Below are 18,613 nucleotides of genomic sequence, written 5' to 3'. Positions count from 1 at the left end.
AGAAGGGAGTCAGATCTCCTGGATATAGAGCTACAGGCAGTTCTTTTTTGGGGGAGGGCGTGAGACAGGGGGTTTCTCTGTGTAACCCTGACTGTCCTGAAACTCACTTTGTAGACCAGTCTGGCCTCTAACTCACAGAGATCTGCCTGTCTCTGCCTCCCAAGTGCTGGGATTAAAGGTGTGCACCACCACTGCCCTGCAGTTATAGGCAATTTTTAACTGCCATGTGGATCCTGGGAGCAAGAAGCAGGTCCTCTGCAACAGCAGCAAGTGTTCTTTTTTGAAAAGTTTCCCCCTGGTTTTTCGAGACAGGGCTTCTCTGTGTAGCCTTGGTTGTTTTGGACTTGCTTTGTAGACCAGGCTAGCCTCTAACTCACAGAGATCTGCCTGCCTCTGCCTCCTGAGTGCTGAGATTACAGGCATATGCCACCACTGCCTGGCTGAAAAGGTTTTTTTTTGAATATTTAATATTTTAGAACTTCATACATAAGTGCTGTATTTACCTTTTCACTCCTCTCTGTACCCTCTCTAGTCCTTCCTGTATGTTTCCTCTCAGTTCTTGAGCTCTTCTTTAATTACTAGTTAATTACTAGCACACACACACACACACACACACACACACACACACACACACACACACTCACACTCATAACCGACTGAATTCACTCAGTGCTGCTTGTATGTATGTGCTTAGGGCTGACCAATAGCAATTGGATCATATACGGGTGAGTTCATCCCTTCTCTCATTAGCCATTGGTTGCTGTGGCCTTCATCTTAAGGTAGAGAGCCGTGAGAAGTTTGCTTCACCAGTGCTGGCATGTCATCTGCTGGTGTAATTGTGCAGGTGTGCTGTAGACAATTTATTACTGAGATTTCCTTGTCATGTTGAGAAGATACTTTCTAGCAGCAGGCATCCTGGTCCTCTGCCTCTAACACTCCTCATGTCCCTCTTCCACAGCATTGCCTGAGCCCTAGCATGGGCTGTGCTGTAGAAGCCTAACGTGGACTATGCACCTCATGGCCATTTATTTATCCTTCTCATTTTGGCCAGCAAAAAATCTCTGTAATAGTTCCCATATGTTTCAAAAAGAAGCGACTTTGACGAGGGTGAAAGCTTCATTTAACCTGGGGTACATGGATAAATATTTAGAATACAGTTAGGGATTATATTGTTTTAGGGGAAATGGCAGTAGTAGGTTCTCCCCTAGGGGTGTGGCCTGTAAAGCTATGGATAGGTGGTTAAGTTGACACTGCTAGGTATGAGTTCCCTCCCATTGACAATTATACAGCTGCTGATTAGTCCCAAGATGAAAGTGACACTGTTGAACCATTGGAGACATCTTGCTAGGGCAGTCTCTGTAGATTGTAGGCTTTAGAACTGAGTAGGTGGACTGTTGGTTGCTTTTTGCCCTTTGTGGCTTGCACATCACCTTTCGATGCTGTGCGAGCTACTTCTTCGGGAGGACTGAAGTAACTGAGACCAAGAAAGGCAAGCAAAATAGTGTTTTATTGTGTGCATCCTAGCTTTGAAGCCTTAGAGTTGAGTAGACAGCCTGAAGTAACCACAGAAGGCAGGAAGTGGAAAGGGACTTGGGAATGGCAGGCTAAAGACAGCAGCAAATCCTTAACTGTAGAGCCATTTCTCTATCCTAGGCGAAGTTTAGTTGTATGAAAGCCATAACAAAGGTTTGTATCTATAAAGATAAAAAATGAAAATGGAAAAAGTAAACTTTCTGTTCACTGAAAAACAAAATGTAAGTTATGTTGTAGTACAAGAATTGCCAGACAAACCACTCAAGCTCCAATCTCAGTGAGATATTGATGGTTTATTGAATGCCTTTTCCAAGCTGATTGTAATCAGGAACGCTGAAAGGACTGAGGAGCCTATCTGTGACATCAATCTGTTTCCCAGAGTCAGTTTATAAAGGCTGAAACCGCAGTTAGCTCATATGGGGGGCGGTGTAGATGGTGGAACAGGATAGCCAGCTCTGACTTAAGTCATTTTGCTAACTAGACAAGCAGTCCTAGCTGACCTTGAAAATGTGCCTCGCAGTGGGCCAGCTGTGCTTCTGGTTGGGAAATTTCTAGGAATAACAAGGCCATAGTTTCTTCATTGAACATCAACATAGTTTATGGTCAACCTGACCTTGTACAGAGATTCTTTTACATCAGCAACACGCTGACATGATGTAGGGCTGGTGGACTGTAATTATGCCCAAAGGAGCAGGTCTCAACATTCTATAATTCAAAAAACACTTAACTCTAGTGGCTTGGTACTGTAGTAGATAACCAGCTATGGTTTGAGGAAAACAAGTATTTCTTTGCCTGTATGGGGGTTTTTAATCTAGTATAGGAAATGCACTTTAGGGTTAGAAGGTCCAGTAAGTGATGAGATAGCATAAAACATTGTTAGGGACATAACCATTAGAATATTATCAGACTGAGGGAGCTCAAGAACTGAGAAAGGCTTGAAATCCTTCTGTATCTTAGAAAGGCTGACCTACAGTTAACAAGCTGTCCAAAGACAACAGAGTGCAGCACAGCAGGCAGTGTGGGTAATAGTAGCACACGGCTAGTTGGCTGCTAGTGCCAACAAAGGTTGTGTGGAGACAGGGACATGGGGCTACAAGAAAGCTGCTTATGCAGCTGGAGGCCACATCACAGGTAAGGAACCTTTGACTTGGTGAGCCTACTGTCACAGTAGTGAGCTGGGCCAGACCTACCTTCTCTCAGCAGAAGGGCAAACCTCTCAAGGTTGCTTTTTCAAGTACACAATCCACAATTGTCTTGGCCCTTTCTTTATTTACACACCCTGGAAGAAAATATGGTATGGAAATGCAAGGGCCAATAATGGACTGCTTCTTTGTCAGCAGAGGAGAGCTAAAGAAATTCTTTCTTTGGTAGTTTCCATTGGAAACAGTTTTCTTAGATAAAATTAGCATATAAGAGACTGTAAATACTTAAAGCATACAAGTTGGTTAAGTTTTGATTCATATAAAACCTTGGCAGACCATCACATCAGTAAACATTAAGCCAAAGCCTGTAGACCTAGTACTTTGGAGGCTGAGGCAGGAGGCTTGCTACAAGTTAGGTGCCAGCCTAGACTACACAGTGAATTCCAGGATAGCCTGAGCTACAGAATGACACTCTTCAAAAAGCAAGTAACAGCAAAACCTCAGTGAGCATTCCTCCTCCTTCCCCAGGCTGCTGTTCTTTATGAGTCATTCCTACCTCATTTTGTATTTCTTCCCCCAGCAAACACTGATCTGCCTTTCATATTTGTATGTTTCTATGTCTTAAAATTCAAAACAAATTAGGTGACACAGAATATATTATGTATTTTTACTTATCTTCTTTCTGGCGCATACTTTTATTGAGGGTTAACCATACTTTACTGTGCTTTTATTGCCAGATACTATTCATATGTATTATTTGTCTGTATTTACTCTCTGATTTTGTTCTTGTGTTTATCTGTTTTGATGTCATTAGGTTGTTCCCAATTTTGTACTCCTAAAATAAATATGGTTTGTTTGTTTTTCCTTTTTTTTTTTTTCAAAGCCAGAGTTTCTCTGTGTACCTCTGGCTGTCCTGGAATTCACTCTGTATACCAGGCCTGCCTCAAACTCAGAGATCTGCCTGCCTCTGCCTCCCAAGTCATGCGTCATTATCACCTGGCCAAAGTTCTCTTTCTATATCTTCAAAGTTTTACGTAGACATTCATTTTGATTCTTTTTAGTTTAAGACATTAATACAGTTGTGTTCATTGCGGTTTTAGTTCATATTTGGCAATTGACTAGTGTTTATTTGTCATCCATAGAACTTCTTTGATAATGATCCTCTATGAAAGTTATCCGACTTTATGTACTCTGGCTATAAATGCTCTTCAGATATGTACAGATGCATTTCTCACTCTGGGCTGGCCTTGTTCTCTCAGTGGTACCTTTTGAGGAAAAGACACTTTTGATACAGGTTTTCCATGGTTTCTTTCAGTGATAGTGACTGGGCTTTCACATCATGTCTTCCCCATGGGAAAGAGAGTTTCCTCACATACTTGTCTTGAAAGTTAAGTCCTTTGTTAATTGGTTTCTGTATAAGGCACACAGGGTATTTATTACATTACAAGGGTTGTGTATATAGATATTCAGTTGACATTTCTTGGCATGGACACTCACCAACTTACCTTTGCACTCTGTCAAAATTCAGTTTTTAGTGTATTTGCCCATGAGCTCTTGCTGCTAATATGTATGCTTTTCTTTATCCAGTACCAGTTGTTTTGACTATCATAATGTCAAAGATCTTGAAATCATACAGTATTAGTCCTATAACCTATTTTCTTAAAGATCATTTTGCTATTCTAGGTCTTTTCAATTTCTATAGAAATTTTTAGTCATTCAAAAAATTTCTACAAAAGGTCTACATTGATATTTTTTGTATGAGATTGCATTTAAGGTATAGCTTAATCTGGGCATAATCTACATGTAACAATTACCCTGAGAAGCTGGATATTCCCTCTCTAGGTATTTAGGTCTTTTTTAGCTCAATCTTATTTCCACACTGTCTTCATACTTTGTTAGGTATATGACTAAAAAGTTTATATATTAAAATGCTATTGCTAATGTATTCTTTTAAAACTTCACTTTCTAATTGGCTATTGCCAGTATATAGACTTGGATTATTTACTCACTGACCGTGTGTACGGAAGCTTAAACCCAACACAGTGACTCTCCTAGATGATCCCAGTGCCACGCACCACATTAGCTGTTGCTTTCTAACCTGGAAGCCTGCTTCCTCTCACTGCACTGGTAGTGCTGATTCTGCTGTAGGCATTGTAGATCTGCCACTCCCGTTGTGGGCATCCATTTCAGATCCCACTTCCCTTGGTTTGTTATTGAGAGTAAATGTTAGGGTTCTCTCCCCAAATATTTTTCCTCTATTAAAAGATAACATGATTTTTCTTAGAAAGTTTGTTAATATGATGAACCACACAGGCTGATTCTGAAATGTTGAATAGTGATTAATGCCTGGAATAATTCTTTTCAGTCATGCCACATCCTTTTTAAATGTTCCTGAGTTACATTTGGCAAATTTTATTTTTAATGTTTGTACCTGTATTCCTGACTCACCTGCCTCTGCCTCCCAAGTGCTAGGATTAAAGGTGTGTGCCACCATGCCCGACTTATGTACCTTTTCTTTTTTAAGCAGTTATTAAGAAAAGGATATATTGGCCAGAGTGGCGCACACCTTTAATCCCAGCACTCAGGAGGTAGAGGCAGGTGGATCTCTGTGAGTTCAAGGCCAGCCTAGTCTACACAGTGAGTTCTAGGAAACCAGGACTAAACACAGAGAAATCCTGTCTCAAAAACAAAAAAACAAAAACAAAAGGAGTATTAAACTAAAATTGTGGATTTTGTTTATTTAATGCAGGTAACATTTCAGAGTATATAGTCTTTTACCAAATGCAATGAATTACTGGCATTATTTTCAAGATGTCATTGGAACATGTCTGTAGTTTGTCCTTTAGTATTGGTCTACTTGTTACATAAGTTTCATGTGAAAAGCCATACTGATTTACTACTTACTGTCTTATGATTTATCTAATACGTATTTTCCTTGTCAGCGTCCATGTTTTTGAAGCAGGCGTTTGAAGGTGAATACCCTAAGCTGTTACGTCTGTATAATGACCTATGGAAGCGTCTTCAGCAGTGCAGTCAGAATGCCCAGGGACCTCTCAGCACGAGCGGAACTGCTGACCTCTGTGTTGACCTCCCACACATGGAAGAGGAGGCGCAAGACCTGCTTATGCTGAAGAGGCCAGATTATGAGTATGTTGTATTTAGTTTGAATGATGAGTTGTTGGCATTTTAGGCATTCTGTTTCCTAGTTTCCTTATAGAGCTTCTAAGCTTTTGGGATGATTGGTCTAATTTGCAACACGCATAGTGTAAACATTAAATTGTGGCTGCACATTGTACCTTCTGCCAGAATGGGCTTTGAACACTAATGCTGTGCTAGGAAATTAGAAGCTGGGCGGTAAGCAGATGCTCTTCGTCTTTCAGTTGATCTGGTGTTGCTTAAAATACCAGGAGATAAATCTTACGCTGGACAGTTCCTCGGTCAGAGCATCAGAATCCACCTCAGGAGGTGCCGTGGGTCACCACAATGCACAGGTTTTGTATCTTTCCTTAAGTGCTACACTGGCAACCAATATATTGTATCTATGAATTCTACCCTGCCAGCTTTTCACAAAATCTGATTTCACATTTCTGTGTTCCAGATTAAGTGATCAGCTTTACTTAAATTCTAAAATTGTGTTTAGTGTCACATCAGTGACTAAAGCACTGGTGGACTCCTTACATAGTAAGAAAAGACACCGGGTAGGTTCTGACTAGTGTTGCCTGCTTCTTTCTTTTTCAGTGTTTTCCCTCACACTGCTGGTTAGGCTGGAATGGCAGGTTGAGACTAGATTGTCTCCATGGTAGCTGCTTTATGATAAAAGACAGATTAGCTAAAATGTAGCCAAGAGGAGACAAAGCTACAGAAGTGTAATAATACATTGATGTTGAAATGTGGATATAAAATACCATAATCAGTATCAGTGTATTTCTGGCGTAGCTTTATTTATTTTTCAGTCCATGCACATGCACTAGGGAAGAACTGGAAATAACACAAAACCAATGGGAACAACATGTTACCTCCAGGAGATAGTATTCTGATTTTTTTGTTTGTTTGTTTTTTTTGCTTTTTGCTTTTTGCTACTTAGGATATCTGTATATTAAATGCATTTGCCATTGTGGCACCTGAAAGAAACGACATAAAGCAGGAAAGACTCGGTTTTGTGTTATGACTTTTGAGCTTTCTTTCCAATGCTTTCAGGACCCTGGCAAGGCAAAAACATCATGGAGGAAAGCATGGTGGAGAGATGCATTCCACCTCATAGCAGCCAAGGAGCAGAGGAGAAAGGGGCAGGGGACAACATACCGCTCTCAAGTGCTTGCTTGCCCAGTGACCTACTTCATTCCCTTGACACCACTGCCAACTTTGTACTCTTGCCCCAGTAATGCCATCCTTCAAGCCTTCAAGGATTCCATCCACTTGTTATGTCAGGGCCCCAAAAACTCTATGCAGCTTCCCAAAGCCCATTGCTAGCAGTTAAGCTCCCAATGTAGGAGTCTGTGGGGGACAATCTCATTTTCTAATCAAAATGGTTTGGTATTGGCACAAGGATAGAGTTCAAAATTTACAAAAAAGTGCATTGTCTATGTCAATTTGATTTTAAAAGGGACTATAATGACCTTTTAATAAGGAAGGAGTAGCCTATGACAAATATTCCTCCAACAGTTAAGAGTCAAATGCAAAAAAAATCAAGTTAGGTCTTTTTTGTGTTATCACATGCAAAAATGAACTAAAAGTGGATCATAGATCTCAATGTACAGTATAGGGTTAAAGATGGCTTAGCAGTTGTGAACATTTGTTGCTCACGGAGGACCCAGTTTCAGTTCACAGCACTAGCATGCTGGCTTATAACCGTTTGTTACTCTAGTTCCAGGGGATCGGATGACTTCTGAAGTCTATAGGTACCAGCTATACATATGGTACATACATATAAACCGTGTGTGTGTGTGTGTGTGTGTGTGTGTGTGTGTGTGTGTGTGTACGTGGTATATATATACACATACATACGTGCAAGTTCATACACAAAATAATCTTTAAAAATTGTAAATGAATAGTATAAACATCTTATTACAGAAGAATGTAAGGGCATATCTTTGTGATTTAAGATATGGTAAAAAAAAATTCTTGTGTATAATATTGAAAGTCCAGGCAGTGAAAGAATATATATGTAAATATGTGTGTATCCATATCAATATGTATGCACAAACACACACATGAGACTGCCTCAGATGTAAACTCTTGAGTGCATTAAGATCAGCAATAGTAGAAAATATTTGTACATATGTCTAACAACAGATTGGTATCTAGACTATATAAAGAATGTTTCCAATTTGGTAATTAAAATACATTATCTAATTTAAAATGGACAAAGGATCAAAATGGACACATCTCAAGAGAATATAGACATCAAATAAGTACATAAAAAGAGACTAACTGTCAAGGAAGAAAAGGCAAATAGCCCAAACCTAAAAGTCTGCTTTTTCATGCCCACTGTGATGTTTATAATCAGAGAGAGGCAGCAGGACGTAGTAGCAAGCAAGCATGTAGAGAGACTGGAAGCATTATGTGCTGCTTCTGGAGGTCTGAAATGACTTAGGACTTAGAAAAGGAGCTTAGCATTTTCTCAAATTATTAAATAGAATTACTGTATGACCCAGCATTTTCATATCTAGCTCTATAACCAGGAGAAATAAAAACATATGTTCACACAGAAATTTGTACACAAATGCTTGTACCAGCATTATTTATTAGAGCTTAAGTATGGAAGTGACCTAAATGGTGAGTAAGTGAAAAAAAAAAAGACCTTTATCCATAAATAAACATTGTTTACCCATAAAAGGAAATAAAACACTAGTAAAAGTGTTAATGAAGAGTTGACAACATGGGTGAACTTTGAAAAACATATCAAGCTAAATGAAAAATATTGTAAAGCATACATATCGTTCATATGAAATTTGGAAGAATGATATCTGAGGAAACATTGTAACTTAGTGGCCACTGAACTGGCATGAAATGTGTGTGTATGTTGGTTGAGGTGGGTCATAGTCAAAGAAGGCAACATTTATTGGGGGCGGTTTAGAGACTGTTTGTCTGTCCTAGAACTCTAGGCCAGGCTGGCCTTGAACTCAGAGATTTCTCTGCCTTCTTAGTGCTGGGAATAAAAGCAGGTGCCACCAGGCCAGCTTCTTTCCCTACTTTATTTTAAAGATTTACTTATTTTATGGGCATGAATGCATACGCGTACATGTATGCAAGTGCAGCACATGGTGTGGAAGTCAGAAGAAAGTGCTGGCTCCCCTAAGCCTGCGTCACAGAGGGTTGTGCACCACCATGTGGTGCTGGGAAATGAACTTTTCTGCAAGAGCAGCCAGTGCTCTTAACCACTGAGCTATCTCTCCTACCCTGAGTGTCTTGTTTTGATTTTTTTTTTTTACACAAAATAAATATTTGATTTGTTTTGCTGATTGATGATTGCAGGGATCTTAAACATAAAACTATAGGTCTTAAGAGATTAAATGTATGTGTAAATTTATTTTAATAATGTTCTTTTTAATGGAAAATAAAGAGGTACATTATATATTTCTGAAAACTTTGTTTGTTTCTCTCTCCCACCCCCCAGACAGGATTTTTCTGTCCAGGACTCACTCTGTATACCAGCCTGGCCTTGAACTTAGAGATCTGCCTACCTCTGCCTTCAGAATGCTGAATCAAAGCTGTGCACCACAACCACCCCAGTAAACTTTTGTTATTTTAAAGTAAATAAAGTAAATCTACTTCGTAGGTCCAAGTAATAGGAAAGTCATGGAAGGCAGATCAAATTGTAAAGAAACATAATAAAATATGCTAAGTTCTGGTCAGTGGCTTTGGTCAGTGAGACTAAACAGCTGCAGTGGTGGACCTGTGCCTTGGCCTTCAGGCCTCTTGATACTAAGCATTATAAAGATAGTTAGTGAGAGTGCTTTGCTTTCTCTCTGCTTCAGTTTTCTAGCACTTACTACTGCCAAATTATATTTTGAGCTCATGACCTACTTTTAAAAAATTGTATGAGTATTCTGCTCACGTGTATGTCTGTGTGCCGTTTGCATGCCTAGTGCTTATGCAGGCCGGAAGAGGGTGTTGGAGTCCCTGAAACTGTAGCTACAGAAGATTGTGAGCAGCCATGTGGATGCTGGGAGTGGAACCCAGGCCCTCTGGGAAAGAGTGCCCTTAACCACTGCACGCCGCCTGTCCAGCCTGATGTTTGAGTTTTATATACCTTTTGTTAGCTTGCGAACTTGACAAGGCTATTGTACTATTATTTTTTACCAAGTGCTTTGCAGAATTTCCATGATCAGGAGATACTTGGCAGATTGTAAACACTTAATATTTGTGGGAAGAGAAGAGACAGGAAAAGGAGGGACATATAGAAAGTAACTTATACTTGAACTTCACCTGCCTCCTTTTCACTAAACTGTAAAATCCTTCTGCCCCCTACCCCCCGATGGTGGTGGAGGGGGTGTTGATTTTTCAAGACAGGGTTTCTCTGTGTAGCCCTAGCTGTCCTGGAATTCACTCAATTCACTCTGCAGACCAGGCTGTCCTCAAACTCACAAGAGAGCCACCTGCCTCCTCCTCTGGAGTGCTGGGATTAAAGACGTGTGCCAGTAAAGCTCAGTTGTAAAATACTCACCTTCTCAGTTATCTTTTCACCGCTTATCAAAGTGCCTTGTGCCTATTCCCAGTAACTGTGTGTTAGAAGATATACTTACTGAATGAGGAAACATCAAGTGATAACTGTGGAATTGTGCTTCAGGAGCCAAGAGCAGTCTGACCTCAGGGCTTGAGGGGCGACAAGAAGGGCGAGAAGAGAGACTGTTGTCAAGGTTAACTTGTAAAACCAGGGAAGTTTATTCTCTAAGTATAACGAAGGCAGTAGAAAGGTTCTGAAGGGATTGTAAGCAGGAGATGCGACAAGACAGGCAATTAATCATAGGAGTGAAACAGTTGTTAATAGTGAAAGGCATTTGCTAGTCATTTAAGCAACACAGTAAGATCTAGTCAGAGAGTGCTACGTGGGAGCCTGCAGGGATTGTTGGGGCCAGGACAGGGCAAAGGGGAGTTCGGTAAGAAAACTCCACTTTTAGAACACTTTTGCCATTGCAGGACTTCACAAATATTCCTATGTTTTGTCTCCATTTTTGTTAGAATCCCAAGAATAGCAATCTGATAAAGGCCTCCTCTTACCCTTCCCCTAGGTGTGTAGGCTTTGGTGACGACTGTAGCTGTGACTATAAAGAGTTGAGCTAATGTGAGAGGAATCTGTTGGCTGCATCTCTTTGGTATGCTTTGATAGTCTATAAATAGAATAGAATTAATGGACTCTTGCAGCGTTCTCTTGGTGTCAGGGGACTGCCAACACAGTAAATGATAGTAAATGCTATACTGTATAGCTAAGGTTTACACTTAAAATGCTTATACGATCCTTAATAGATTCTCATTCTGGAAAATGTTTGTAAAAGTGCTTACATTTAAAAAAATAAAGCCTTGTCAATAGTTATATTCATTTGAGATACATTTTGAAGTGGATTTATAAGTTCAGTTTATAGCTGTTACTTACCTCTTTCTTTCTTTCTTTCTTTCTTTTTTTTTTCTTTTCACAGTCCAGAAAAAGCTTTGAAAGATTCCCTGCAACCTTATGAGGCTGCTTATCTCTCAAAATCCCTGTCACGACTCTTCGATCCCATCAACTTGGTTTTCCCCCCTGGTGGCCGTAATCCTCCTTCCTCTGATGAGCTGGATGGCATCATTAAAACTATAGCAAGGTATGTATTTCTTATATAATGGCATTCCAGGCTGCCTGCCATGTTTGCTAGTGGCAATACATCTTAAATTTAACCTCAAATTATTCAAGTAATTAAGGTTTCAATTAAGTTTTATAGTGAGTGAGTGCTCATACAGTGCTTGAGATTCCAATTTACAAGCCATTCAGATACAGATACAGTGTATATCGTGTAGAAATCATCCCTTATAATTGTTTATCTTAGCAAGATGAAACTAAACCTAGTTCTTCATACTCTGCTAATTTCCTAGTGCTACATGGGAAATCAAGTATAAAATGATCATGCAAACTGAAAAAGCTAAGACATACATAGAGTTTTTAATAACCCAGAAAGCACTCTATGACAGAAATGGAATTAATAAATCCTCATTAGCCTACTCTTGGGTTCACTGTTTTAAGTGTTGCAAGGGAATACAACAGCTTTTAAACTATAAAGGGAAGGTATCCGACAGAGATGTTTCTTGGGAACTTGCAGACAAATGCAGTTATGCTGTTGGCTTCAGAGGTATTCCAATCAGGTTACAGGTCACAACTGGCCAAGTTGTCTACACTTTTGTGATTGACATTTTGAGGAGTAAAAATTGTAGCTGGGCAGTATAGAACCATGAGGTAGGGTTGCTTAAGTTCTTTTGGTCTACAAATGTAAAGATGGTAGTTTGCAGATGTAGTACTTATATAAATATCTGCAGCTGTGAATGTACTTTATAATGTTTCAGCTGCACTTTCGCTTGAATGTGGTAGAGTCTTGACTGCATGCATCTCAATTTAAAGACTATTCCCTGCTTAGTGTGCTTGTGGTGGGAATGATGCTATGTTCAACTAGATCTGTTACCTAGTTCTGTAAATGCTAAGGAAGTTGATCATCAGGGGCGACAGTGCTGTACTCAAATATCATCTGGGGTTTGAGGAAGGGTGCTTAGATTGCAAAAGTGAGCACTCTCTGTACGACATGAAAATGCATGTTGTCATATATATATATATATTAATGATGTTTCAAATTCTTTCCATTTCTTTTTTGTCTTTTTTGTTGTTTTTTGAGGCAGCGTCTCTATATAGAGCTGGTTGTTCTGGAACTCTCTATATAGGCCAGACTGACCTTCAACTCATAGAGATCTGCTTGTCTCTGCCTCCTAAGTATTCGGTGTGTGCCACATGTCCTTGGGTGTGGTTTCCTTTAGTTTCTTTAAAAAGCTATTCTTGTAAGTGCCAAAATTTCATCTGCTTCAGAGATAATGCATTTCTTTCAACTGCGTATAATTTTCATGAGATTTTTAACTCTTTGTATTCTTTCCATTGTTTTGAAAAAAGTCCTCTTTCCTTCTACAGTCACATCGAATGTATTATCAGTTCACTGTTAAAGTTGACGGTGGATATGACAGAGAAATACTTTAAGAATCTAAGATTTTAAATATTAAAATTATAGTCTTATGTCATTCATATATTTAAAGTTATTCTTCACAAAGCAGAATGACTGGCACAGTTTGCACAGAACCCGAGTGTCCTCATGTGTCATATGTAATGTATGTGTTTAGCCTATGCCCCTCCAAGGTCATCATTTCCATTCAAGAGCTGTCACTTCCTTGCAGATGTCTGTGACATGCAATGCATCTAATTGTACTCATCAATATTAGCGAGAGTGTACACAATTTACTCTCCTAATCACAGACTGGACCCACACGTGACTTGCTTTTGTTAATGTGAAACTGGTCATTAACTAAGCCATCTCAAAACCCTTTTTCCTAATGCTTAATTTAGGGAGAAAATGAAACATTGTAACCAATTCTTGGAAGCAATCAGAAAAATCTATATAAAGATTCAGCATGTTCTTTATGGGGTTTCAGGTTATATGATGCTCATTACTTTGTTGATTAAGTACGTTGCTAGTAACTGAAATCTGCTTTTGTTTTCTCTAGTGAACTCAATGTAGCTGCTGTTGATGCAAACCTTACATTAGCTGTGTCAAAAAATGTGGCAAAGACCATCCAGTTATATGGTGTGAAATCAGAGCAGCTTGTAAGTGGTGTCCTTTTACTTATGTTTTAGTGATTTGGCTAAAAATTGTTAGCTATACATTCCTTGAATGGCCATAATTAACATCATAGCAAATGATATAATCTGTTTATAATTTCATCTGAGTTGTTCTAGTTGGCTTTATAATAATTTTAGGGGAGCATGCTAAGTAATTTACACAGACTGACCCACAGTGGTAATTATATTATAAAGCTTCCTACTTTCAGTTTCCAAATTGTGTTTGCTAATATGGTACAATTTTCCATTCATTTGTTCTTGTAATCTTGACAAATAATTAGGAGGCATCTTTTTTTCAAACCTTGTTTATTAAAAAAAGAGCCATACAGAAACATGGGAACTGTTTGTAGGCAATCAGATGACTAATTTTTCTTTCAGGCCTTATTTATAGATGTCTATAGCCTTAAACACACACAAACATGGTTTATCACCATAAATAAGACTTGATATTGTGTCCAGTAGAATTTAGTGTAGCTACTGAAGTGCCAGGAAAGAAGTCCCTGGGAGATGCCCTACCAGAGGAAAACTGAGATAAGAAAGAGCCATCCCTGCCTAGAAAATACTTTGCTTTTTGTTGATGGCAGGTTGAGGCATGGAGAGGAGGCAACAGTCATAGGATGTATAAATTTAATTAATGTAAGAATGCCAAAAGACTCTGAAAAGGGAAACTATGATAACAACACTAGTTGAATTCATGACATTGGTGACAGTCTGTGGCCTGAAATCTCTTGGTCTTCCCTGACCAACTTCAAAGACTAATATTTTTAATAGAATTCTTTCTCTACTTGAAATGATTTTACTTTTCAACCTTCATTTTAGTGGATTAGGGAAGTCTAATCATTAAATAAAATTACAAAGAGTAGCCAGGCAGTGGCAGTGTACACCTTTAATCCTGGTACTCAGGAAGCAGGAACAGGTACATCTCTGTAAGTTCGAGGCCAGCCTGGAAGTCTTTTAGCTGCTAAAACACTTTAATATATGGAATTAGTGCTTTAATTTGTAGCAGGAAAAAGGTTAATAAAAGAATTTAAAACCTGAGTTTTAGTGTTCTGTGGTATAGCAGAGTGTAGCAAATATTTGTAACACACATTACAGGAGCCTGGGCATGGCTTAGTAGATGGAGTGCTTGCCATGCAAGCTTGAGGGCTGGAGTTCCATCTCCAGCACCCACGTAAGTGCCATGTAGGCATGCTGGCCTACAGGAGACAGAGACGGGGCGTTCCCAGAGCAGGTTGCCTAGCTACACAGTCATACTTAGATTTAAGTATTCAAATGAGAGATGCCTGTGTGTGTGTGTGTGTGTGTGTGTGTGTGTGTGTGTGTGTGTGTGTGTCTGTGTGTGCACTGTAGTAGTAGTCGTCGTTGTCGTCATCAAGGACGAAGCTTGCTCTCAACATCTGACCTCCATGTGTGCATGCGTATACATGCACTCACACTCTTTCACACATGCACCCACACATGCAAGCCCACACACACTCAAGTACATGTACAACACACACTGATATAAACACAAAATACATTTACATTTTTAAAAGATTTATTTATTATATATGTATACAGTGCTCTGCCTGCATGTACACCTACGGGCCAGAAGAGGGCATTAGATCTCATTATAGATGGTAGTGAGCCACCATGTGGTTGCTGGGACTTGAACTCTAGACCTTTGGAAGAACAGACAGTGCTCTTAACCTCTGTCCATCTCTCCAGTCCACATTTACAGTTTTATAATCTTAAATTATCAGTACATGTATGTTTCCCCCTAAGATTTTGCTACTATTGCCGAAGGTATGTATAATGCAAGCCTACATCTTTATGAATCTTTACATCTTAACTTACTAGAGAACCCACTTTTTAAATTAATGTTTCTCTTGGATTTTTGAAAGATGGTCACATGTCTTGGCTTGTTACCTAACCTAGTCTGATCCGTATCCCTTAACTTTTCAAACTCACCATGTGTCTTAGTTACTTCTGTTGCTGTGAAGAGACACAAAGGCCAAGAGAAAGCATTTAACTGGAGGCTAGCTAACAGTTTCAGAGGGTCAGTCCATATCCTCATGGAGGAAGCATGGCAGCGTGCAAGCAGGTGTTGGGGCTTGAGCTGAGACCTACACTCTGATCCATAGGCAGAGACTGAGACTCTGGGCTTGGCATGGACTCTTGAAACCTCAAGTTTACACCAGTGACAACATTTTCTTTTAGAAGATCATACCTTCTAATCCTTTCAAATAGTGTTACTCCCCGATGACTAAGCAGTTAAATACATGAGCCTACAGTGGCTGTTCTTATTCATACCATCGTACATCCCAAATGTTGTATTTACAGGTGTGTCACCATGTCTGCCATCTCGGAAAATCTATTTTGTAATACATCATCATCATCATCATCATCATCATTATTATTATTATTGCTTGTGATGTCCATGCACCATGCATGTGTACAGACAAAGTGTCGTGATGTGTATGTGTGGCAGTCAGAGGACAGCTTTCTATAGCTAGTTCCCTCCCTCCACCTGTCTGTGTGTCCTGGGGCTGGAATGTCGATTGTCAGACTGTTGTAACAAGCTCTTTCACCTGCTGAGCCCTCTTGCCAGCTCTGAAAATCCACTTTTAAGGATAAGTTGGCTCACAAAATAACCACTATTATTATGCACTTGTGGTGAAGATTTGGCTTATGCCAAGCAGTTTGCATGTATTTCACAACAATCCTAGTTTGAAATGGTAATATTAAGTCTAACACTGCAGTCTAGAAATCCAGCCCAAGAAAAGTTAGTGGCATTAGCATTTAATATCACTGGAAGTGGAATGTCAGCAAGCACGTGTTGCAGCCAGTGTCTACACCCAGGCTGGACCTTGAGGTTAACAGCATTCATTTCTGACATGTGTCTTCGGTGAAAACTGTAAATTGTACCACCATCCTGCTCTTTGTTGACTTGCTCACGTCACAGTGTGATAGGGATCTATATTTTAAAACACTCAAGATGTACTTCACTTCTCTGTGTGATAGCTGTTTGGCTTCTCTGCTTCAACACGTAGTTATGGTAATAGTGCTAGTTTAGTTCTATAAGTGGTTTTGCATATGTGTGGTAAACATGTTTGTGTATGTGTCTATAGATGGGGGTGCAGGTGCGCGCGCACGTGTGTGTGTGTGTGTGTGTGTGTGTGTGTGTGTGTGTGTGTGTGTGAAGGTTGACATTGGGTGTCTTCTTTAGTCACTCTCCTCTGTATGTCTTTAGGCAAAGTCTTTCTCATTGAACCTAGAGCTTGCCATTTTTGCTAGTCTAGTTAGATACCTTGCCCTAGGGCTCCCTTGTCCCAACCTCCTGAGTTTTGAGATTGCAGTTGACTTACTGCATATCCCTGGATTTTATATGGGTTCTGAGTTTCTGGATTCTGGTCTTCATACTTGCATAGCACTGAGCCATCTCCCTAGGCCCAATTACGTTGGGTTTTCATATGAGAGTTTTAAGTAATATAACTTAACATCCGTTATTTTTTTACATTTAGTGTGTGTGTATATATATACATATATATATATGTGTATATATACATCCTTCTTCATGTTGAGTATATGTGTGTGCATGTGTGGGCACACAGCATGTATTTATGCAGGTTGAGGCCAGAGGTTGATATCAGGCATCTTTCTTTTTTGTTTAGGGTTTTTGTTGTTTGGTTTTGTTTGCTTGTTTGTGTTTGTGTGTGTGTGTTTGGGGGGTGGTTATTGGTTTTTTGTTTTTTGTTTTGTTTTGTTTTGTTTTGTTTTGTTTTGTTTTGTTTTTGAGACAGGGTTTCTCTGTATAGCCCTAGCTGTTCTGGACTCCCTTTGTAGAGCAAGTTGACCTTGAACTCACGGAGTTCTGCTTGCCTCTGCCTCCCCTAGTGCTGGCACTACAGGTATGCACCACTGTGCTGGCTTCAGGCATGTTTCTAAATCACTCCACCTTATTTTTTTGAGCCAGGTTCTTTCAATGAACCTGAAACTTGCTGATTTGTCAAGTTTAGGTGGCCAGCAAACCCCAAGGATCCTCCTGTTTCCGCTTCCCCAGTGCTGGGAGTGTGAGTGTGTGGCTCTGTTCTGACTTGGTTCATAGATGTCCGGCGTCTGGACTCAGGTTCTCATGCTGGTTCACGAAGCCCTTACTGAGCCTAGCCAGTCCCTAGCCCTCACGTTCTCCATTACGTGCTTCCCAGAGTTCCTCATATGAGTATCAGCTTCCTGGATTCTCCCTTGTTTACAATGAAACTTGTCCTTTTCGGTTGTCTTCATTTAAATTTTTTTATTGTTTTACATTGGGAATAATGATCAGCTAACTTAGTAGAATTTTGTATTCAAAACACATGTACACAAAGGTTAAAGATATAGCTCAAAGCCTGGCTTGATGGCACACTCCTTTAATCACAGCACTTGGGAGACAGAGGCAGGTGGATATCTGTGAGTTTGAGGTCAGCCTGGTCTATATAGAGAGTTCCAGGACAGCCTAGGCTGCATAGAGAGACCCTGTGTCCAAAAACAAACAAACAAACAAATGAATATAACTCTGTAGTAGAATGTCAATCTATTGGTTTGATTCTCAGCATTACTAAAAAACCAAATGAAAACATAGCAAAACATGCACCAGTACATTCCTTTAGGTGTATATATATCATCATGTTTTATTGAACTGAGCAAATTCTTTAATGTTAATGTACTAGAAATTTGTATATTCTGAAACATGGGGGGGCCGGGTGCCACTGATCTTCACAATGAAGTTTGAATAAATGTTTTTCTCTATATACTGTGTTCTAAGAAGAAATTAAGTGTTGCTATGACAGGGAACTTTTATAAACATTTTATACTCTCAATGATTATAAACATTTATAACTAAGAAAATTATAAGATGTATATTAATAAGTATTGCTTTTCAAAGGTGAATTATTGGGTAATTTTCAACACTAAAACTACTATCTGATAGTGTAAAGGCATGGAATTTAGACTCATTGTAAATGTCAAATGTTTTTAACTGTGAAAAGTACGTGGACATGTTAATTAAATTGTAGACCAGTTGCAATAATAACAGAATGACATTTAGTAGAAGGTCTCCATTTCAGTGCAGGTCAGC

The 18,613-nt window shown here is 39.5% G+C and overlaps 1 protein-coding gene across 3 annotated transcripts in view; it reads left to right on the top strand.

The window, feature by feature from the left end:
* COG5 (component of oligomeric golgi complex 5) overlaps positions 1–18,613 on the top strand; it is a 300,644-nt gene that overhangs the window by 214,767 nt on the left and 67,264 nt on the right. For all 3 annotated transcript variants that reach the window (XM_084791836.1, XM_084791834.1, XM_084791835.1), the window contains 3 exons: positions 5,618–5,822; positions 11,312–11,473; positions 13,404–13,503. In XM_084791836.1, coding sequence (XP_084647962.1) covers positions 5,618–5,822; positions 11,312–11,473; positions 13,404–13,503 — 467 coding nt within the window. The remainder of the gene's footprint in view (positions 1–5,617; positions 5,823–11,311; positions 11,474–13,403; positions 13,504–18,613) is intronic.

Source organism: Acomys minous, assembly GCF_964271855.1.
Source record: "Acomys minous genome assembly, chromosome: 8".
Lineage (NCBI taxonomy): Eukaryota > Metazoa > Chordata > Mammalia > Rodentia > Muridae > Acomys > Acomys minous.
The sequence above is the reverse complement of the archived record's forward strand: the minus strand, read 5'-3'. Positions and strand labels throughout refer to the sequence as shown.